Below are 23,622 nucleotides of genomic sequence, written 5' to 3' on the forward strand. Positions count from 1 at the left end.
CTTCCATTTCTATGACATCCACAATTTGTTTTGATGTCATGGATACTTTAGAGTAGTTTTCCAGAAGCAGGCAGTCAGCCTCAGCTCACATGTCTTCCTTCTCCTCTGCTTCCTCTCATTCATTTTCTTCATGGACACGAACAAGGAAGATAAACAACATAGCAGTAGCTGAGGGATTGATTGAGGAAACAAATTTCATGATGGCGTTAGAGAGAGGTGTTTGAGAGAGAGGTGTTTTGGCCAGGCATGAGCAATGGGGGACATGTGAAAGAAGAGACTATGAAGAGGAAAGTGAGATGAATACATGTGGGGTGGTTATTTATTTCATTTATATGCTACCTTTCTCCCAGAATGGGACCAAAGGCGGTCACATAAGAAATTAATTAAAACCTGACAATGCAATTTAAAAAACAATTTAAATCATTATATCTAAACCAGTATAAAATTATTTTTAAAATATACAAATGTTTTAATTAAAGCCCCCCCCTGATATGAGCCCTCCTTGCTTACACATTAAAAGCCTGCTTAAGCAAGAAGGTCTTTACCTGCCAGTTGTGTGGCTCTGTGTAATGGGGAGTAGTGGGCCGTCAGCTGGGAGCAGGCAGGCATATGAAGAGGTTAAGACAAAGTAAAGCTAACCTTGTAGCTGGGGGAGAGGAGGAAAGGAAGGAGGAAAGTAGTCTTTTAGTTGGAGCAGGGGGAAGAGGCCAAAAACAATTCAATGAATGAAGGGTGGAGAATTCATAACTATAAATGTCTTCAGTGCCTCTGAGCATATGAAGAACATTTTCCAACATAACTGAATCCTCTTGGCTTCCCAAACCTACACAAAGTAGTATGCTTTACTTGTAGATAGTGGGGGAGCACAGAAACCCAGGATCTCAAATTCATTCTGCAGCATCTCTGGTGTAAAAGTTCAAGTATGTAACTAAGTTCAAGCATCTCACTATTCTACTGTGAATAATGAAATAAAGTGATATAAGCATACATACATTTTGTTGTCTATGTCTGTTTCATAGGACACATGCGAATTGTTCACAGTAAAGGTTTAGGAGGAAATAAAAATAGATAGGAACTGGCAAATGTTGTAATTGTGTTTCTTCAAGTCATTTCCGATTTATGGTGACCCTATCATGGGGTTTTCTGGGACTGAGAGAATGTGACTCACCCAAGTGGGAAACTCAGCGGGTTTCCACGGCTGAGCAAGGAAAATGAATCCTGGTCTCCACGGCTATAGTCCAATGCTCTAACCTTTACACCATACTGCTCAATACCAAATCATTACAGCAGTCTAGCCATCTGCTCTACTCTAGGTGTCCTTGTCAGTCCTATGTGACCAAATCTTAACACTGAGTGCTTCCCCTTGACACCTAAGAAAAATGGGCTGATTAGAAATGGATGCAGCAATCCCAGACTCACAGCCTATGCAGACTGGCCATTAAGGCCATCCTGGGGGTGGAGTCGGAACGTGGAGTTCATACGACACATGCCCCGACTCTGCCCCCATGGCGGTGTGATGCTGTGTGCTGCTCCACACGGCGTGCACCATCACAATGCTCCTCTGGCACTGTGTCCACATGACGCAGCACCAAAGGAGTGCCTTAAAGCCGCGACATCGTGGCTATCACGCCTTTTCCAAGGTGCAAAAAGGAGCAGCTTTTTGCAGCTCCTTTTTGTGTCCTGGAAAGGCCAGATCGGGGCCACAGTGTGTGGTTGCCATGGTCTCGATCGGGTGCAGCTGGAGGTGGCTGCAGGCTGCCCCTTGGGGCGGTCTGCACAGCCTCTCACTTACTGGAAAATAGCTGGATGGGAGTTAGGAAAACTCATATAATTATCCATTGTGTGATCAATAAATACAATAAAAAGTACAAAAGTCTAATAGTTTTAAATTATGCCACTTTTTACTTTTGGCATGCTACTGCAGCTTCAACTTGTCAATACTGTGTTGTAACTCACTGAGATTTGCGAACTACTTAGCACAAAATGAGAGAACTGTCTGTTTGTTAAAGTTAATCTCGCCTACAGCACTTTCAGTTTTTCTTTAAAGAGAGAAAACACATGTGTATATACATACTATATTTTTCATGAACGAAAAAGAAACAGAATACAAAATAGTTTCTTAACATCTCCACTCCCCTCCCAACATCAGAAACAGTTGCTGTGCAACATGAAATAACCAACTATCCATATGTAATTTTTGTAACTATTTCTTCCTCTACTGAACACTCTTCACGTATTATGTGAGACGGTACACTCTGTCCTTGATTCCAACACATACTATCACTGATTTATGGGGATCAACTTGCTAACTTCATATATATGGAACTCAGTTGAATTGTGGTGATGGAGAAGAATTTAGATACCATGGACTGAGAAAAACAAACAAACAAATAAATGGGTCATAGAGCAAATCAAACCTGAACTCTTCCTACGAGTCAAGATGACTAAACTGAGATTTTATACTTTAGACATATCATGAGAAGACATGACTCACAAGAAAAGACGATAATGCTTGGTAAGGTAGAAGGCAGTAGGAAAACAATAAAGGATCAGAGAATTCCAAGAAACCCCTTCCAGTGGAACTGGTTAGGAATTTTGCCTAGGAGGAGGTAATCTTGGAACAAGAACCACGCGGAACAATGGATGCAAACTACAGGAAAAGAGATTCCACCTCAACATTAGGAGGAACTTCCTGACAGTAAGGGCTGTTCGACAGTGGAACACACTCCCTTGGAGTATAGTGGAGTCTCCTTCCTTAGAGGTCTTTAAACAGAGCCTGGATGGCTATCTGTTGGGGATGCTTTGATTGAGATTTCCTGCATGGCAGGGGTTGGACTGGATGGCCCTTGCGGTCTCTTCCAACTCTACGATTCTGTGATTTTTCCCTGAAACTGATCTGCAATAATGGAAATGGATGAATTTTTCACCTTGTGGTGCCACCAGAAGCCTTCCAAGATAACACATCATAACAAATTGCCCACAATCTGCAAGGTGTGACAAATATTTCTTATTGTTAGCTGTCTAAGAGTTGACCTTGACTCATGGTGACCCTATGTGTGAGACATCACCAAGTCCTTCCTATCCTGCACTGCTCTGCTCAGCTCTTATAGATTCAGGCCCTTGACCTCCCTAACTGAGTCTAGCCAAGCACCAACTGAACCAATCAGCCAAATAAAGATGCAATCCACTGAAGAAGAATAACAAATAAAACCAGTCGCCCCTCCATTTTTACAGGGGATCTGTTCTGCCTGCTTCCGCAAAAACAGAAATTCACATATATTCAAGCCCTACTGGCTTCAATGGGGGCACACTCCTGCAGGCGCACATCCCTTTGTTTCCCCCTCTGTTTATATGCAAGGGATACGGATCTCAAGTCCGCGAAAACGGAGGGGTGATTGTATATAGCATGAAGTAGACAAAAAGTAGACCAAAAAACAAAAAAACCAAAACAACAAAACAAAACAAAACCAAACCATGTATCCAAGGAGTCCAAGGCATGGCATGGCAACAAAATTCTTGCTTAGCCCAAAGAGAAACAGGAGAATTCCACACACACACACATACACTATATATATATATATATATATATATATATATATATATATATATATGCGCGCGCATTGGAGTAGCAATAGCACAGAAGCCCCAATCCAAACTGCTCTGGTTTAAATAGTCCAGCATGTCCAGCTCAAACCACAAGTGTCAGGGTGGAAACCACCCCTATCCTATATATCCAGGGAAGGGTGCTTGGTAACATCTTCTTGAGTGAACAGCACAACTCACACCAACCTAACTTCCTTATTTAAGCACCCGTCTTCTGTTTCCGGATTCACAAAACCAGAATAAAAGCACTTTTTTGTCATCAGATATTAATAGATTAGATGGTGATAAAAACATTTTCTATAAGGCATGCATTAATATCTGGGGAACAAAAATCGATACCCAACACTCTGGCCTTCCTCAGCTAGGGCACCTTCATATTTGGAAAAGAGGAATGGAGTTCCACAGATGGGGAGTAGCCACCAAAGAAAGTACATGTTGGGCCCTCATACAAAATGAACCTATAGAAGGAAGTGCCCAATGGCTTTTTCTGAGATCAGGCCAGGCTGAGAAGGAGGGTCCCAAAATGCCAGCACTGCACAGCAATGGCAGGGAGGGACCCCAATTTGATGGACCAATGGAATGAGGCCTGGGTCCTCTGGGGGTGGTGCTCCGCACCATGACGTTTCATAGGGGCGGGGCTGTAACCAACTTAAGGAGAGCCCCGATCCTCCATGCCCCCTCTCTGCAGCTTGAGAAGCGTGCATGCTACCTGGGACTACCTGGAGATAAGTACCTTACCTTTTTCTTGTTTCAGGCCCCAAACCCATCCCTGGGCTCCTTAGGTCAGTGAGTCTTTAGAGAAGCCACAGGCCAGGCCTTGTAGGCCACAGCAGGGCTTTTCTCCCCAGTGCTAGGCCCCTCGGCCTATAGCTGGCCGCGCCAGTGCCAGCACTCTAGCACAGGCTTTGTAGGCCACACCGGGGCTTCCCTCCTTCGGTGCCAGGCCCCCTCGGCCTATAGCCGGCCGCACCAGTGCCTGCACTCTAGCGCAGGCTTTGTAGGCCACACCGGGGCTTTGTAGGCCACACCGGGGCTTTGTAGGCCACACCGGGGCTTCCCTTCTTCGGTGCCAGGCTAGGACAGCATGCCAGGATGCTGCCTACAAAAAAGGCTAAGAAGGCATCATCAAATCCAGAAAGAACGGGGTGGGGTAGGGTAGAAACTAGTTTTCAGAACGTCAACAATGAGATATGGGTTGAAACCCAATGAGTTTTGGAACAGAAGGATCTCTCCTCCAGGACAGTCTTAAAACATTCACAGGCTGAAGCAGTTTACAGGAATAGTGACTGTTTTTCATATGTCATCAGTGCCTGCCAAAATAGTCATGTCTTTTTCTTTATTGCAGTAAGCAAACATTCCAGGTAGTTGGCATTAGAAAAAGAATGACATGTGGCAGCTGAAACAAAAGACAGAGGAAGTCTCTCCTGATCTTCCCACTCCACTACTTCCTGAAACACCTGTGTATGGATAAGCATAGATATTGCTAGGCAACCAGCTAATGTCTTCTTACTGCTTCCAGGCTATTGATATGTAATAGCTCCACATGTTTATGGTTTCACTTCCCTTCCCCCAAACCAGAAATGGAGGAGAGGATGAGAAACCATGGTAGGGAATGAAAGGGGGTGAGGAGTGCTATTTTTCTATTTGCTTTAACAAGTCAGGTCACTTGTGAATCTTGTTGCTAGTCGTAAGATGCAGCCACACTGCAGAAATAAAGCAGTTTGGCACCACTTAACTGTCATGACTCACTGTGTAATCCTGGGATTTGTAATTTGGTGAGGTATTCACCCACATCTGTCAGAAAACTCTGGTGCCTCCCCAAACCAGGATTCCACAGGACAGAACCATGGCTGCTAACCTGGTGTCAAAACTACTTTAATTGTGTAGTGTGTATACACCCAATAAATGTCAAGGTTCTCCTGGAACTGGGATGCCATTAACTACTTCACAATCTTGAGTGGGAAACTCCCAGGCTTGGTTGACACAGACATACACATACACATCCCTAATCAATAGCTTGGCATTATGAGCACAAACCTCTGGGCAGGTACACTTTCCTTCTTTTCCAGCAGCATGGTTGCAAGAAGATTGGGTGGTTTTACTACCATGCTCATCTAACTGAGGTGACTTGTTATGCTGGAGCCCAGACAGATTGCTAACGTAGACCCTTGGTATCTGTTGGGCTTTGGTTCCAGGACCCCCCTCCCCAATGGATAACAAAATCTGCAGATGCTCAAGTCCCATTAAATACAATGGTGTAGTAAAATGGTGACCCTTGCATAAAATTGCAAAAACAAGGTTTGCTTTTTAGAATTCATATATTTTTGGAATATTTAGAAGCCATGGATGATAGAATTTGTGGATAATGAGGGTCGACATATTTATTTATCTTAGACAGACTGGATACCATTTCCCCTGAACTTATAAATAAAACAAAAACAAAATGTATCGGCAAAGTTATTTTTTTTTTACATGTGTCAGCTACTTCAGCTTGGGCTACAAATTACTAGCTGCAAAATCTCTCTGCCCAACTCCCTTTAGTTAAGTGTCAGAGATGAGAATGCAGCAACAGGCCCCCATGAAGCAAGCCATACTGAAAGTTGGTGTACTGTGCAGGGTATGATCTTGGAAATTCCATTAAGATTTAATCTCAACAGGCAAGTTATCCTTAGCCTCAGGAGGCCCTCCCCTTCCAATCTACAGTTTTGAGATAATAACACTCATCTACCTAGATTTGTTGGAAACATTACAAAGTTAATGTAAGTGAAACACTTTGTACATTCAAAAAGCACTCTCTGATTATTATATTGCCATATTTTAATGCTTGGAGTCAAGCCAGCCTTATGACTTGGGCATCCCAGGCAGAAACTGTAGACAGCACCTTTGCTATAACACCAGATGGAAAGGCCTTCCTTACACATGTATTGTTTTGATACAAATGCAACCAGAAAACAACAGGGATGAAGTTGCAATGAAATGCCCAAGCTTGAAGAAAGACATGAAAGGAAAGTCAAGAGATTCTAATTCAAAAGTTCAGTGGAAAAAAAGATCCGTAGGGACTCTGAACAAGCACACTCCGAACTAGGGGACTGAAAATGGAAAAGATTTTACCTACCTTCTTATATAATATAATGTGGTGCAATTAATATACTGGGTTATAGGATCACATTGGAACCTCATATGCCACAAAACCCAGCAGAAAAGATGAAAAGTAGCTCGTAGTCTAAAGGTGATGTTTTAACATCTTACCAAGTCAGTCTCCACATGGAAAAGTTACTTTTTTGCATGACTGCCAGAACTGCCCTCTGCCAAATGCAAAATGTTCCCAAAACCTGCCCACATTTATTTATAGTGATAAAAAATAAAATGGATGGCATACAGCAGCTGGGGTTCTTCCTCACCTTTTGCTCACCTTATCCCTTGCAGCAGGATGCAGACTCCCACAGAGCCAGGCACTGGAGCCTTTGTGGATGAAGATGAGGGCAGTGAGGGACCAGGCTGCCTGCATTGAGCTCCCCAAAGCAGCCCCCCCATCCAGGTGCCAAATCTGGCAGAAGGCCCATCTGCCACCACACTTTTCTCAACCAGAGAAACAGGCAAATTGTTTCTTTAGTTGAGAAAAGGAAGAGGAACTGCTCCTCCTTCTCTCATCTGAAGAAAAAGACAAAAAATTATTTGACTTGGAGAAGGGAGTAACTGCTTCTCCTTCTCCTAGCCAAAGAAAAAGACAAATTAGTTCTTCAGCAGAGAGAAGGGGGGAAGTCAGTAGTAGTGTTCACTACTAACCATATTTTCAGGTAACTGCACAAAGTTCTAGAATGTAGCCCCATGGGTGGTGGTGGGTCATACTGTATTTTGTTTAGTTTCTGCATCAGTTATAGGGATACTAAACAATGTGCCCATTTTGGGGGGTTCGTTTTCAAATGCAACCTACATTTTCTGAAGGATTAATTTGCATGGTTGGTGGGGACACAAGAGAGTGCCTTTTCCATGGCTGCCCCTAGAATCTGGAACTCCCTGCCGAGGGAGGCCAGAATGGCCCCATGTTTGTTATCCTTTCACTGTCAGGCTAAGACCTACTTGTTTAGACAGGTTTTTAAAACAGAAAGTTTTAAAGGCACGGTACAGACAGTGCAAAAGCGCTGTGCTGGTGCCAATTTTAGGATTAGGGACTGCGTGGCAACTGCACGGTCCCTAACCCTAATATGTGCCGGTGGGGCAATAATGGTGGTGTCCCATGTACACGGGGATCACTATTATGACATAACGGACGCATAGCGTCCGCACATTGTGTTGCACCAGTTACGTCACAAGTGCGCCATCGTTATGGTGGCGCAAAAAGAACCCGTTTTTTCTGGGTTTTTACTCCAGAGTGATGGCGGGTGGTTTGGGGCGGCACTGTCCCTCTGGAGTAAAAACAGGCACCTGCAGACCGCTGTTTGCAGTGGTTTCCTGTGGCATGTGATGGGGTGCTGTTATATTGGCGAAGTACAGACTGCCTCTTTGGGGTGGCCTGCACCCGCCCCTTTCTCTGGAGGATTGGGGACAGGGCAGCCATACTTGGGGCGTGTGGCTGCACCACCCCAAGGCAACCCTAGAATGTGACGAAAGCGTCACAAATGGCTCGTCTGTTCTGGGCCTATGTTTTAATGTATTTTAAGCATTTTAATCTTTTTAAATTTGATTTTAGAATTGAATTTATCTTAATTATTATAGCAATTTAATTTTATTTTAATATACTGTACTATTTTTGTATGTTTTTAACTGTATGGGCTTTTTAATGTTGTAAGCTGCTCTGAGTCCCAGCCTTGGGAGAAGAGCAGGATATAAATAAATATAATAATAATAATAATAATAATAATAATAACCATCATCATCTCTAACTGCATGATCTATAAGCACTCCTTGAATATTCAGAGTGCTTCACATATATTCTCTAAGAATTGTGACAATAGCCCTATATTACATATTAGTCTTATTACCCCAGATAGCAAATTGTGGCTGAGAGATCATAGCTTACCTAAACTTATTAACTTATATCTGAGGATTTAACCTGGGTACTCCTGGATTCACAGCTGAAAAAGTCTTTGCCTTTCTACTTCATCAGATCTTGTTTTAACGAGATTAAGTCTAGCTATCCCAGGCATGATCCAGCCTCTTCTAGACACAGCTGTCTGCAAAATTTCTTTTCACATACTCCAGCCGGTCTTTTGGTTTGCTACCCTACAGCATTCATCAGCTATTACTCTGCAGTGGGACTTGTACAGTTCACCCATATTCCTGTCAAATATTCTTCTGAACATCAAGGATTTAGCTCCTAACTATACGTGCTATACAAATGGCCACAGACTATCAGCTAATTGGGAGGAGCAAAGAAAGAGGCTGTCCTTGGGCGCTATGCATATTTCTGGCTGCAGGATTAGAAAAGATTGTTCCATATGGTTCAAAGATAATGCATTCTCTCAATAAATATGATGATAATTTTAAATGCTATCATGATTTTTAGGGAAAATATTTAAATGATAGATAAGTCTCCTATGATATCAAAGCAAAGGAGAGAAAGCTGATATATTTTTAAACAATGTTCTTTTTTTTAGGCTCAAGACAACCAATATAAGATAGAAGCTGACATTATTTTGGAGAGTTATGATGTCATATGCTACACTTATGACCTTGTAACTGTTTCAGAGAAATCCGCCATATAAGCTCTTTGGAGGCCTTTAAGAAGGCAATAAAAATGGATCTCTTCCAGCAGGCCTCCCCAAACTGACCTCCTTGGAATGTTCACTCTCCAGTTCCATAGCTGTTCTCACCGGACTGTGACTGTGCTTGATATTATTGACTACTTTATTGGTAGTATTTTATTGGTAATTGTTGTTTTTAACACTATTTGGGAGGGAGATAGGGAATTGGATTTTATATGTTTTGCTATGTCTTTTTTACTTGTGGCTTGTTGTGTTCTATTTTTATTGTTCTTATGTTTGTTGTTACCCATCTCGATCCAATACAGGGAGAGGCAGATACAAATAAATATAATTATTCATATTCACATTTACAATTATGGCATGTTTCCCACGACCGCAGATGCCCTTAAAATCCATCTTAAAAGCCAGGCAGCTATACTAAGCGAAGGAATTCTGTTGGCTTGGTAAGCAGGGTTCTGAAGAATGATGTTTCCAGTGCCCTCCTACTAGCAAGTCAAAGTGCAATGAGGAGTTGTGGTAAGATCCCTGGCAAGCACAAAGCTGCTGAGTGCAGGGCATAGCATGGACCACAAAAATCAAGACTACCGCATGCACAAGGGAAACCCATGGTAATAGCCTCACTTTGAAGTGGCAGACTAAGATGTCAAGATGATAAGCTAAAAGCCATTATTTCTGGCAGAGCTTAAAAATGTCACTTTAAAAAACAACAACTAAAATACCCAGAATCACCAGATTGCACAGCAAGAAGGATTCTCAAAGCCTTTTCAAGCGCTGTCCTCTATTGACTGGGGTATCTCAACTGCAGCAAAGAGGGAACTTTTAGCTTCAAACAATTCATTACCACACCTGAATTCTTACTCCTGAGTAAACAAGCAGAGCTTGGCACGCCCTTCTCCAAGATCATCCCTAAACAATCCTACCCTATATATTATCTACTCACAAGTAAAACTCAGTGAGTTCAGTGGAATTTATTTTCAGGTAAATTGGATATAGGACTGAAGTCCATATGTTGTTCACCTTTCCTAGTATGTGAGCCTATACATCTATAGATTAAAATAATTTTGTTAAGCCTGTAAAGGCCAACTGCTCTTTACTTCTAGAAATGTATTCTAAATAGCTAAAAATAATGCTGAATTAATTATCAGCATAGTGTTGAACTATTTTATGCTTAAAATATACTTTTACAAATATAAACTTACATAACAGACATTATATTTGTCCACAGCTAGTAGTATAATGTGTCCTTAATATGTTCACTCTGTCACACAAAGGCAAAACAATAATCAATACAGGATTAAAAATGGCACAAATCAATTTCTGTTAACTTTAAAAAATGTCAATCATTTCTCTGCCCCAATGTTATGTTTATGTCCAGTAGAAACCTTTCGGCAGACATTGTTCTATATCTATGCAGCTAATTGTGATTAACACTGTCTTTTTCCTCTTAACTTGCCTGTAAGGTAATAAAACACAATACTATGCAAAATCTGTTCTCAAAGCTTAAGGAAAGAAACACAGTACTTCAGGTCTTTTATAGAAGACATCTTATCCACTTAAAAATATATTTAGTCAACATACTAGAAAAAAATCTTTCACTGTATTCAAATATTTTTTTATAAAACTAAAAGAAGATATTTGAACATAAGAAATGTTGTAAAAACATACGTTCTGCAAAACTAAGCACAACACACAAAACTACATTAATTATTCACAATATATTAATAAAAGTAAAGATACAGCCATAAAAATAAAAGTAACTGTCACAGATGTCAAAACTAGTGCAATGAAATCTGTTTAGGTTAAAACAGAACAAATGTTTTCATAATAATTTGTAAAAACAATGCTTTCTTATATACCCTAAACCACTAACAAATTTATTACAAGTTGAGTTTTCCTTATCTGAAATGCTTGGGACCAAAAATGTTTGGGATTTTTTTTTTTGGGGGGGGGATTCTGGAATAGCTGTATTTGTGAATAGGTACATAATGAGTTCATTGTCTTAGAGATGGGACTCCCTACTCTAAATACAAAATTCATTTATGTTTTGTAAACCCCTTATACACAATATACAGTATCCCTTATTGTAAAAAGGTAATTTTATAGAATATATTAAAATATTTTTTTCAATTAAACAAAGGATCAGAAAGCAAAGGTGTCACTATCTCAGGCAACCATGAAAGACATTTTGGTTTTTAGAATATTTCAGATTTCAGATATACTGATAGAGACTCAACCTGTACAACCTGTGTTGTGGACTACAGACTAGTGAATAAATGAATTAATTAATCCCTTAATCTTTAAGACAGTATAACTCAATGTGTTGTTTTGGTTGTAACTCATTAACACAGCTTTGAATAAATATTCTTTGAATAAAAATTGCAAATAAGTATATCTGAGTTCACATCCCATGGATTTTGACATTATTTTAGCAGGAGTTTTGCTTTAAATAATGACTGCAGCACAATCCTTACCAAATTTATTCAATATTAAATCACACTGATTTCAATGAGATGTATTTTTCCAAGTGCTGCTGAAAAACTATTAACACTTTACCTAGATAATCACTAATTATTTCAATGTAAACACTAGTACAATAATCAATAACCAGTAAATAACAAACAGATCCAGTGACTGAATATAATGCATACACATTAAAAAGTCTTCTTCAGTAGGAGAATGTACAAAAACTCTGAGGCAAATAAACTCAGAGATTAACTGCAAGATGATAAATGTCAAAACTCGATTTTTCTATATTAAGACCTTATATAACCCAACCCTTTCCTTATGTGAAAAGAACCACACATATATGCAGGGGAAGAGGGCCTTTAATATATACAGAAGATGTACTGGCAAAGAAGCATTAGTCCCATGCAGAAAGCATACATATATTTTGTTCAGACACTGGATTTTAAATGCTGCTTATTGATTATTGTCCAAAAATAGAGATTCTTATCCTTTTTGTGCTATGGATCCCTTGAGAAGGTGTGGGCGCTGTCTTCAGAAAAAGGTATTAGCACCATCCCCCCCAAAATGCATGTAAAATACGATCTTTAAAGTAACAGAAAAAACAATATAGGGCAAAAATATATTTTTTTTGTTTCAGTGTCTTATTCATAGAGCTCTTGAGGCTTCAGTACTGGTCTAGAATCAAAATTCAGTCTATATGCTGATGTTTACACTAAAATAATATGTTTACATATAGATCCTTACAGCAGGGTTTCTCAACCAGGTTTCTACAGAATCCCAAATTTCCACAAAACATCATGATTGAAAAAAGTGTGTTTTTTAAACACTGCATGCAGTGTACAATGTCAGCATTTGCCATGGTGGGCAGTGGTTGAGCCATTTTGTTAGAGGTCTTTCATCCCCCTATGAGTCCATTCTCAGTTTTTGATGCCACTGAGGCGAGGCCACTGATCACTGGTGAATTATGTATTGCAGAAAGTGGAGAATGGCAGACTGATGAGGTTTGCCTCTCCCTCCAGAGTCAACTTCCTAAACCTCCCTTTACGCTTTGTTGATTGATTTATGGGAGTGAACAGCTTGTTTTCTGGGGAAGAAGTCCAAGAGACTAAACAGGCCAGCCAAAGGGCCAGCATCACGATGGAGTGGGGGCATGGCAGCTACATGCCCCGACTCTATCCCCAAGCCACCGTCACACTGCCTGCCCAACCAGACAGCGGGCAGCATTCCGGTGGTGCAGCAACTACATGCAGCAGGCCAAAAGAAGCACCGAAATGTGCTGCTGCAGCGGCAAAAACATCCTTTTTTCTGGGCCAAAAAATAAGCGGCATTTTGCCACTTCTTTTTGACCTGGGAAAATGCCGGTTCGGGGCCGCGTAGTGTGATTGCTGCAGCCCCTGATTCAGTGCTCAAAGGGATGGCGTTACACCATCCCTTTAGGGCCGTCTGTTTAGGCCCCAAGTCTACAAGAGCTTATGCTACAACTTCTTTTGTACAGTTAAGGTGCTACAAGATCCCTTTGCATACTAAATTCTACCAGTGTAGTACAGGTGAGTCTCCCTGATCCAAAATGCTTGGCATCAGAAGTGTTTTAGATGTTGGAATATTTGCATATATATAATGAGATATATTGGAGATAGGTCACATGCCTAAACATGAAATTAATTTATGTTTCATAAATACATTATACACATAGCATCAAGATAATTTCATATACAACACTGCATTGTAAATAATGTTGTGCATAAAACTAAGTTTGTGTTCACTGAACCATCAGAAAAGAAACCTTGGCCAGCCATGAAAATTTTTTGAATTTTGGACTATTTTGGATTTCAGACTTCCAGATAAGGGAGACTCAACCTGTAGGAAACTGGAGGGAAATTTTCATTCTAAAGAAGGAATCGAGTCATAGGCTATTTTACCTCATATTGTTTTGCCTTACGGTTTTAGTAGCTTTAGTATTCAACAATGCCAATAAATGTTCATATTGTAAATATCAAAAACTCAAAAACAATTTACAATCTTTTAAAAAATTAAACCTACCAACCCACTGTTTAGAAAAATTAAATCCCATTTTGGCTTGAGCTAAATTTAATAGAAATTTATTATGTTTGCCTTATGAGATTTTAAAATTTATGAAAGGGAGAGAAATATTTCAAGAAACATGAGCTAAATTTAACTAACCGAGTGTGTTTTTAAAAAGAGAGCATGATGAATAAGTTAGTTTTAATTCTAAATAGAGAAAAGACCTAGACTCCCACATACCTGACCTCACTATTACCTTGTAGAACAGAAAGTTGTGATAAGACTTCCGGCCCTACTTGTGAAAGGTTTAAAAAAATCAAGTAGGAAATTTTTTAAAAAGAAAAAAAATTGAACTTTCCTCTATCTACAGTACTGGCTTGCATTAGAATCTATATCCTTTGTGGGGAGGGGAACCATACAAAAAGAGTAGGCTAATAAATTGACCAAAATAAACACAACCTCCTTCCTTTCCCATGTCCTGCAATGCTGAGGCTTACAGGGTTTTCCCAACCTTCTAGAACACTGTTCTGGAGCATATGGCTAGGTGCAGTGGGAAAGGGAAATCAATGTGTCAGTTTCTATTAGACTCTGCTGTTCTAGCTTTGGATTGTAGCCTTAGCCAGTATAGGCACAATATACTCACTTGTTGAGGATTCAGTGACCAGATTTCCTCCCTGTCCCATGTAAATACAGTGCACTCTTTATTTACGTGGGGGATCCGTTCTGGACCCCCTCACGTAAAAAAAACACGTATGCTCGAGCACCATTGAAAGTAATGGGGCTTGTGTATGGCGCGGGGGTGTGCCCCCATTAATCTTAATGGGATGCACCGCCCCTTGCACCCCGCGCGCTCATGCAGGCTCCCTCGCAGCTTTCAGTGTATGCTGAAAGCCGCATATAGTGTGCCCGCATATGACACGGGTGCACTGTACAGGCATGGGAATATATACATAACAAGCTATGCAATGGGGAAAATTTAATAGTTATATCTACAGTATAAAAATGTCTATTTTAAAAAAATTCACAATCTCTGATGGACCCGCTAAGGAATTTTCAAGGAAAACTAGGGTCCCAGGGAACCCTGGCTGAGAAATCCCGCCCTACAAACTATCTTGGCAGTGACAGAGTGCATGTGGACTGGAGCTGACATATGCATCATATCCAAAAATATTTCTGGAACTGAAAAGTTTGTAATATAGCAAGTGAACAGGTGCAAACCAAAGCAAACTTTGCTACCTGTTACACTGGTAGAATCTTAAATGAAAAGTTTACTAATAAAGACAAAATATTTACTGTATATACTCACGTATAAGCCTAGAAATTTTAGCCAAAAAATTGACCCCAAAAAACTTGTGATGTAACATCGGTCAATGTAAGTACAGTGGGCCCTTGGTATCTACTGGGGTTTGGTTACAAACACCTCCATGGATATCAAAATCCATGGATGCTCAAATCCCATATCTATACAATGGCACAGTGACATGATGCTCCTTATAGAAAATGGCAAAATCAAGATTTGCTTTTTGGAATACACAGACACACACACACACACAGACATACACACATGCACAGTATTTTCAAATTGTGGATTCTTGAAGCCATGGATAAACAAGTATGTGGATATGGAGTGCTAACTATACTGTGCTAACTCTTATTATAAAAGGAACCATTCCCAGGTGAAAGGTAAGAGTATGATCTGTCCTGGAAGCACTGACCCCTCTCTGCTTTCTCATGCATCCAGCCTTTAGTGTGAGCACAAACAGTTATGCCTATTGGAATTTTAAAAGTTTTTCAGCATTGTTTTCCTTTGCTTCATTCTTTATATCCTTTGTTACATGCTCCTAAGTTTTACTCTCGACTTATCCACATATCATATCAAAATTCGTAATTTTAGCCCCAAAAACTGCCCTTGGTGTATACCTGAGGTCAACTTATTGATGAGTACAGTATATAAGGTACTTTATACCATTTAAATTACACCACACTATGTTCTAAGTCAACAACACACAACAGTTACTCAGAACTCAAAGCGATTCTGGAACACTAATGCAATTGTTTGTAGATATAAACCCTTGTTCTAAATACTCATACCCCATTTATCAAATATTGTATATGATGTTATCCAGCCTATATCAGGTTTAGCAATTTCAGAATTCCTCCTCAAAAAGTCAATACCATGTTAATATCGAATATATCTCGGTTAGAATTCCGAGATTTAAGTAAACTGAAGGGGTTGCAACTGTATAGCGGGACCTGATGATGATGATGATAAACAGTACACTGCTGTGCTATTATTCCAAACTGCTTTTGAAATTTGTATCATTTTCAGATATGTAAAAGCCATATCTATATTGTGGCACAAGGAACAAGTTTTCAAAACATGTTTCTAAGTTGTTTTAGATGATGGAACTGGTTGCAAGAACTGTATTTTTTGACATGTGCAATGAAGAAATATGCTGCTCAAGAAAGACTAAATTAGTAAATAAGAGTCATATTTAAAAAATACTAGCTTAATATAGAACAAATACAGTAATTGTGTACAGAGTTATAACTAAGCAAAGCTGATCTCAATGACATTTACACACCTATTATACCAAGAACAGAAGCAAAATCTCTGATTTGTTTCTCCCTCTAAATAAGCATGGTTTCATTTGTTCAACTATCTTTTACAAGTATATTTAGCAAAAAAGAAATGCCAATAAGTCTGCCAAAATTATTTTGTTTAAAGGAATATAACACGTTCAGTGCCTTCACTTTTTGCAAAAGGATGCAGTCCAACTCCAAATACGAAACGACAAGATCAACCTTGATTTCCTGGTTTGGCATGCTTCCAGAAAAGAACTAATGTCCATCTTTATTTTTTAAAAGACATACATCAAGAAAGAATTATTTTTATTTTATCATTACTGAAGATGTCTATTTTTGCTTAATATATTTCTCAAACCCAGATAAGAAACCAATTAGGCCCTTTTGGGCCTAAATTTCTATAGAAGGAAATTTCATACAAGTGCCTCTCTACTGAGAATTCTTTTCTATGAAAGAAATCCATGTAATTTCATCACACTAAAAAGAACCATGAAGGCCTTTAGTCCAGATTATTAAAAAGATACAACTAAAGGTTAAGATAATAACTGCTACTAAAATTTATGTGGGTAAAATAACCCCTTAACATTAGAAGCAGTGCAGCAATGTTCTAAATCTTAATTCAGGAACGTCCCATCAAATTCAGTAGGACTTACTCCCTGCAAAATATAACCAAATCAACATGTATAATTAATTATGTATCCGATTGTATTTTAAGAAGTTCATAATTTATAATAAAATCTGTCAATTTAAAGAAATATCCATTTGTATGTGGTGAGCTTTATGATACACTGAAGCCATATTTTGTTTTTAAAACACTGTAATCTTCAAAATGAGAAATTTATCAGTTCATAATTCTAGAAATATGACGCAAGATACTCATTCTCTGCCCCATCTCTCTCTCCCAAAATAACCCGAAGTGGCTCCATTGTGAATCAGCGAAATGGGTACTAATGTGAGGGCAGTGGAAGAGACAGTGTTCCTACTTTTTTTATATAAAAGGCAAAAAAAGGTCTTCCCAGTGACTGAAAATAGAGAAACATTGTTACCTATATATAAGCAAAGAAGTGTTGCATACTCAAATTTACCTTTCAGTAAACAAAATTGGAACATTTAAATTGAAATCAATGCAATCTGCTGAAAATTTCAATCATTATAGATGTTATCACATAGGATTTAGTTCAAAAGAGCTACTGGAGTAATTCCCTTGGGATTTCTCTAGACCATTCTATGAAGAACATAGCAATGTACACAAGCAAAAGAACATCTTCATGATATTCAAAAGCCATGGATAATAAAGCTCAGATCCCAAGCTAAGATAATGTAAAGACCACAGAAGGAAAATTTTCCATCCCTGTCCCTCATAGCCCACCATACCCAACTCTCTTTCTTCAGTATTGCTTCTGTGCCCCAAGGAGGCTTCTCAAGGGACTGCAATGGAGTAGGAATAGGGAACTTTCCTTCTGTGATCTTTCATAAGTCATCCTGTATCCAACCTGTCAGTGCAATGCTATACACTCTGAATCAGTGTAAATCCAGTGAGTTTGCAGGGGTTTATTCCCAGATAAGTGATATGGGATCACAGCATAGTTATTTAAATATGGAAGGATGGTTGGCCTAAAATGATTGCCCGCAAATATCTGACCATCGCCTAAACTTGCTGCCATGCAATGCAAACCAAGACAAAAAAAGAGACAAAGAATCTCAAAACTCCATATATCACACCATTTACTCACAATGGTTTCCATCAATATCCTACACCAAATAACTCTGGCACACCATCATGCCCCTATTGTGAAATAATGCAACACATATTTCCACAACATGTGTAAACCCACAATCGTGAATCTGCAAACAGCTCTTGAATGGTTTCATTATATAATGTTCCTTAAATAGTTTCAAGAACAAGAAAAGCAGTACAGATCACATTTCTTCTATACAATGCCAAAGAAGATAACACAATAAGAAAGTTACACCTTTAAAATGCTCAGTTTTAAAACAAGTCATTCCATACTTTTTGAAAATTGCTAGAAGGTAGAAAACATGAAAAGGACCTTTAAATCTTACCTGGGTATATTCAAAGTCGGAAAGTGGAGCTATACTCTTGATGTAGTCAGCTCGGAATTGGTTTTCTTGGTTGGCCAATGGAACTGGAGGTATTAAAGTGCTCATTGCTGAAACTATAGTCTAAAATAAGAACAACATAGGATCAGGATACAGAACTGTTTTACTGTTTACACCAACATAGATTTGTAAGACAGTAATTTGACAGCACATGAAAAACATTCTCTACACAACAAGCCAATAACTAAAAATAGAATTTAAAATAAAAATGAAATGTATTCTTACCACAATTGCATCTTTTACATTTTTCCGAATATCCAGAATTTTCTGTTTCTTCTCTCTATATTATATAAAACACACATAACACAAAATAATTTAATGAAGTTGGTTTAAAATATCATCACAAAATGTTCATCTGCTTTTAAGATTGTGTAACTCAAATTTTAATAGTTATTTACTTCTTAATATTCACATCTCATCTCATAATAAAAAATAACATGTGAGTTTAATTAAAAGAGATTACTTATAGTACTACAACAGGATATATTACTATGATCATATTACTATGTATACATGTGTTTTGGGGGTTCATGTGTAAAGGATTGGAAGTGATCTCTTCACTTGTACTATAAACTGTGCTTAATAACAGACTTCCTAACATATATAACACATACAGCTGTTTCTCTACTGTTTATACTAAATTTTAAAAAAGAGATTTCTGATATAAACAATACAGTTGAAAAACAGTTTGTAATAGACTGCACTCTTGTCAATTTGGTATTTTTATTAACTTGAAAAACTGTATATTTGATATACATGTATTATGCACATCTCTTATCCCAACATACAAAGAAAATATTTAGTATTTGCTGTTGTAAGTCGCCATGTTGTTCCCACACAAGGGCCTATTAAGCACTGCAGTAGCAACAGTGTAAAATACAGTAGAAGGACCAGATCATGCGGAGTGGTGGTGGTGTATAAATTCATTCTTCTCTTGCTATACATCAGCAATAATTTTTATGCTTTGGGATAGGTAGAGGTAAATGACCAATTACGTACAAACAAACCGTGAGAAAAATTGATCTTCCAGTTCAGGTTAGTGTGTTTTAAATGTATACTGTTCAGGTGTCTTTTTTTTTGGCATCCTCCCCCACAAGTAATAATAATTCTTACTCTGAATTAAATCCATTTACATGCAAGATCCTCATTTGCTTGACAATAGTGCTTTTGCCTGACTCACCGGCTCCTGAAATAGAAAAAAAGAAAAGAAAAGAAAATTTTTTGATGTATATATTTGGGAGAAGGGAAAATGGGGAAGACAGGTCAAAAGCATCTTCTTTTTCTGAAAGGCTCATGCACATACCTTGGTCAAGCTGTGCATTTTACATACACTGTTTAATAAAACTGGGCTGCATTCTCCCCATCTTATGTTCTCTTATCCATAAATAGCATAGTTCATCTATTATCTGCCAGCCATGGGAAACTGAACTGCACCACTGCACCCTCCTCTCCCTCCCCCACCAAAATGCCGTTCTTCCTTACCCAGCAGAAGCAAACGGTGTGTGGCTTTATAAGCCAGTCGCTCTTTCTGCAACTGCTTCTCTATTTTTTTGTTGGCTTCTCGCTGTGCTTTCTCATCAATACGCTGATCCTCCGTTTTGCTGTTGCCCAAACACCCCATTGCTGTCCCTTAGGGTGGATGTCAGATTGCACTAGTGATGTATAATTCTATTCAGAGAAATAATTTTAACAGATGATATTTATATCCCTGTGATGGTATCCTCTCCTCTTTCTTCCTCACCAGTTGTTCAAATAAAATGGTTTCTGGTCGTTTTCTGATCACAGTTGGTTTCTTTTTCCTCCCCCAAAGAGATGCAAAGAGCTTCCGGAAGAGGTAAGTGTTTTTAAACAAAACAAAAATCTGTACAAAATGCCTAACACACAGTGAAAAGAGAGAAGAGCTCCTCCTGGAAACCAGCCTAATGCTGCCTTCCTCTCCTCAGCACCACCACCACCACCATGCGCGCACACACACACAAACACACATACATAGAAACGCATAGATACACACACACTTGCAATCCCTGTATTTCTCTGTAAAGGTCTATTTTTGTCTTTCTAACTCAGCACTGCCTCTTTCTGTGAGACCAGGAAGCAGTCAAAGTACAAACGCTGCAGAAGTGAAGACAGAAAGGGGAGGGAGGAGGGAGGGAGCTGATTCGATGGGCTGTGCTTACTCCTGATATTTTTCCCTACAATAAATCTTTAAATGGGGTACTGTAAAATGAAGTCAAAGAACAAAAGGAAAGAGACCACTTGAGTTGCTACTCTTATATCTATTCCAAATCCCAGTGAATTCCAGAATGACTGGTTCAAAAATGTGAATTTAATATATAGAATCCATTTTGATACACTATCCTGGAATATGAAAACATACAATGCACAGAGAAAGTTCAGCCTAGCTCCAACTATCATATATTTTCCAACTCTAATGTCCCTAGATAGCCCTTACGGAAATATGAATTCTTCTATTAGAGCTTACTGTATTCTCTCATGTTTAAGTAGATCACTTCTCTCCAACAGATGAGTGGTATCAAAGACTAGCATATTCACAGGTAAAAAGAAGAATTTTAACAAATTTCAGTAAAAAAAAAGCCCCATTAAGTTAAATAAGTTGATATCCATGTCCAATTAAAAATCTCATCTTGAGGGCCAGGATATAGGAACTGCAGTCTCAATGCCTACTAGTAGCAAAAAACATTACCTGCATCACTACACTGCCAGCATCTTTACTTTACAAACGTTAGCAGGTGGATGTGCCCCATGGACATTTCCCATCTACAAGGAAATCCACCACCTGTTTCCCCATCCCAGATCTCCAAGCTGACTTCTCTGGAGAACAGGAGGACAGGTGGGAACAGAGTGGAGGGGTGGTGCAAGCTGAACAGAGGGTAGCACAATCTATTTGCAGTGCCTCAATTGTGTTTGCTTCAATATGCACAGTTCAGCAATGCTACTTCATATATTTGTTGTTGTTGTGTGCCTTCAAGTAATTTCCGACTTATGGCAATCCTAAGATTACCCTATCATGGGGTTTACCTGGCAAGGTTTATTCTTGCCATTGCCTTCCCTGAAGCTGAGAGTGTATGACTTGCCCAAGGTTGTGGCATACCAAATTTTCAAGACCACATCAAAATACTGCCAGGAGTGATAAGAAGTATCATTTACCTGCTCTTAATTCATGTCAATAAACCAAGAATCACAAAGGCGCATAAAGCTGCTAGGGCAAGTCATACACTCTCACCTATCCCCATCAGATCCTTTCCTTTTTCACCTATAACCAGTTGGTTTAAAACGAGTATTAACTGGGCATTAGAATTCTCTTCCTGGACAAGGTGTTTTAGCAATTGGTTGCCAACCAACTCCATGTACTCCTTGATGATACTGATTTTCTAAAATTATTTCTTTTGGGAATCAAGCCTCTTTTTGACAGGGAACTTGCTATGTTCATCTTGTAAGACAGGAATGATCATATTGCGTATCTCCAGAAGTTGTTGCTGGAAAAACCATGAGCTACCAGACAGCACTGCGGAAGGAATACAATTTCCCCATCCTATGTAGGATGAATGCCAGGAGAGACACAGAAAGTATGACCTGCTGATTATCCTGGACCTCTCAGCAATATTTTATGAAGATGAATATCCAACAAAATTGAAGAGAGATTATATAAAATGTTGTTTCTGGTTTGTCAAATCTATCACTGTCTGTGAAATCCCTTGTGGTTAATGAAGTGAAAGGAATAATTAATAATAATAATTTGTTTTATTTATATACCGCTATTCCATAGCGGTGAACAGCAAGTAAGCTAATTAGCAAGTAAGCTAATTTGCCCCCAACAGTCTGGGTACTCATTTTAGCAACCTCGGAAGGATGCAAGCCTGAGTCGAGCTTGGGCCCTTTTGCTGGTCTTGAACTCGCAACCTTGTGGTTTTGAGTGAATGGCTGCAGTACAGGCATTTAACCACTGCGCCACCAGGGCTCCTTAGAATACCTAGAAACCCATGGGCTGTTAAATGGATGTGAGGGCACATTGCTCAGAATATTCAGTACATTCTCACACGTCCATCTTAGATCAATACACATAGCATCTAATAAGCAAATAACCAAACTAGCTTCTGCATCTCTTATACTGATAGATTGTGATAGTAGAGAAAGGAGATTGTTACCTATAAACATTTTGGTTGCAAACCTTACACCAGGTGTCAGAACATCCCATAAATAGGTCAGATAAAGCCCATCAGAATTCTCTATGCAGCCCAACAAGTCTTTTCTTGCAGGCTCTGTCCCCCTCTCTCAGCAGAGCAGACCAGAGACAAGCTCTTTCCCCACTGTCCCAGAGTCTCCTTCTGTCATAACTGAGACAAAGGAAATGATGTATCTCTGGTCTGTGACAGACTGGAGAGAAGTCCTTTCCTCTATCTATCCCATGTTGAGAAAGGGGAAAAGCTTAATTGTTTTGCTTCCTTCCCACAGCTAATCTGGATGAAAATGTGGAAGGGGAGATACATGCCAGTAACAGGTCTTCTCACTTTGGAAGACAGTCCTACCCATGCTAGCCTGCTTCTACATCTTGGCCTGGGCCAGCCTGGATAGTTGTCCATCCCTGGCTAAGCAATCCTCATGCACATTCAAACTGAAAACAAAAGAACATGTAAAACCCTCTAACTTTTATTCTGTATTGTGAGGGTGAGTTAAACTGAGTGAGAGGAAATGTCAACAGAATAAACCTGACACAGATATGAGAGGGCCAATTAATGCTGCAACTTGTAACCTGTACTCAGGACAAGAGGCTACAATCAAGACTGAACATAGAAAAACAGAATGGTTTCCAGTTAGCAGGGGTGGGGGTCTGGAAAGGATACACTTTCACCCTGTCTTTCAAATTTGTATGCTGAACATATCATACATAAAGCAGGATTTGCCTTGGAGAAAGGAGGTGTGAGAATTAGAGGAACATCAACAATTTAAGATATGCAGATGACACCACAGTACTAGCCGAAAATAGCAAAGACTTGGAGTAAATACTGAAAAGAGTCAAGCAAGAAAGTGCAAAGGCAGGTTTACAGTTGAACATCAAGAAAGCAAAAATACAGTTGTCCCTCCATATTCGCTAGGGTTA

At 39.3% G+C, this 23,622-nt stretch overlaps 1 protein-coding gene across 2 annotated transcripts in view; it reads right to left on the bottom strand.

Moving 5' to 3' along the window:
• GNAL (G protein subunit alpha L) overlaps positions 1-23,622 on the bottom strand; it is a 185,000-nt gene that overhangs the window by 96,076 nt on the left and 65,302 nt on the right. The window contains exons 1-4 of one of the 2 annotated variants that reach the window (XM_042461684.1): positions 19,986-20,781; positions 19,617-19,689; positions 18,729-18,783; positions 18,447-18,566 (exon numbers count right to left, since the gene is read on the bottom strand). In XM_042461684.1, the coding sequence (XP_042317618.1) occupies positions 18,447-18,566; positions 18,729-18,783; positions 19,617-19,689; positions 19,986-20,124 (387 nt within the window). In that variant the 5' untranslated portion in view covers positions 20,125-20,781. Of the gene's footprint in view, positions 1-18,446; positions 18,567-18,728; positions 18,784-19,616; positions 19,690-19,985; positions 20,782-23,622 lie in introns of those variants that run through there. The other variant, XM_042461683.1, reaches the window with a different exon arrangement.

The sequence above is a fragment of the Sceloporus undulatus genome, chromosome 4 (assembly GCF_019175285.1).
Source record: "Sceloporus undulatus isolate JIND9_A2432 ecotype Alabama chromosome 4, SceUnd_v1.1, whole genome shotgun sequence".
Taxonomy (NCBI): Eukaryota; Metazoa; Chordata; class Lepidosauria; order Squamata; family Phrynosomatidae; genus Sceloporus; species Sceloporus undulatus.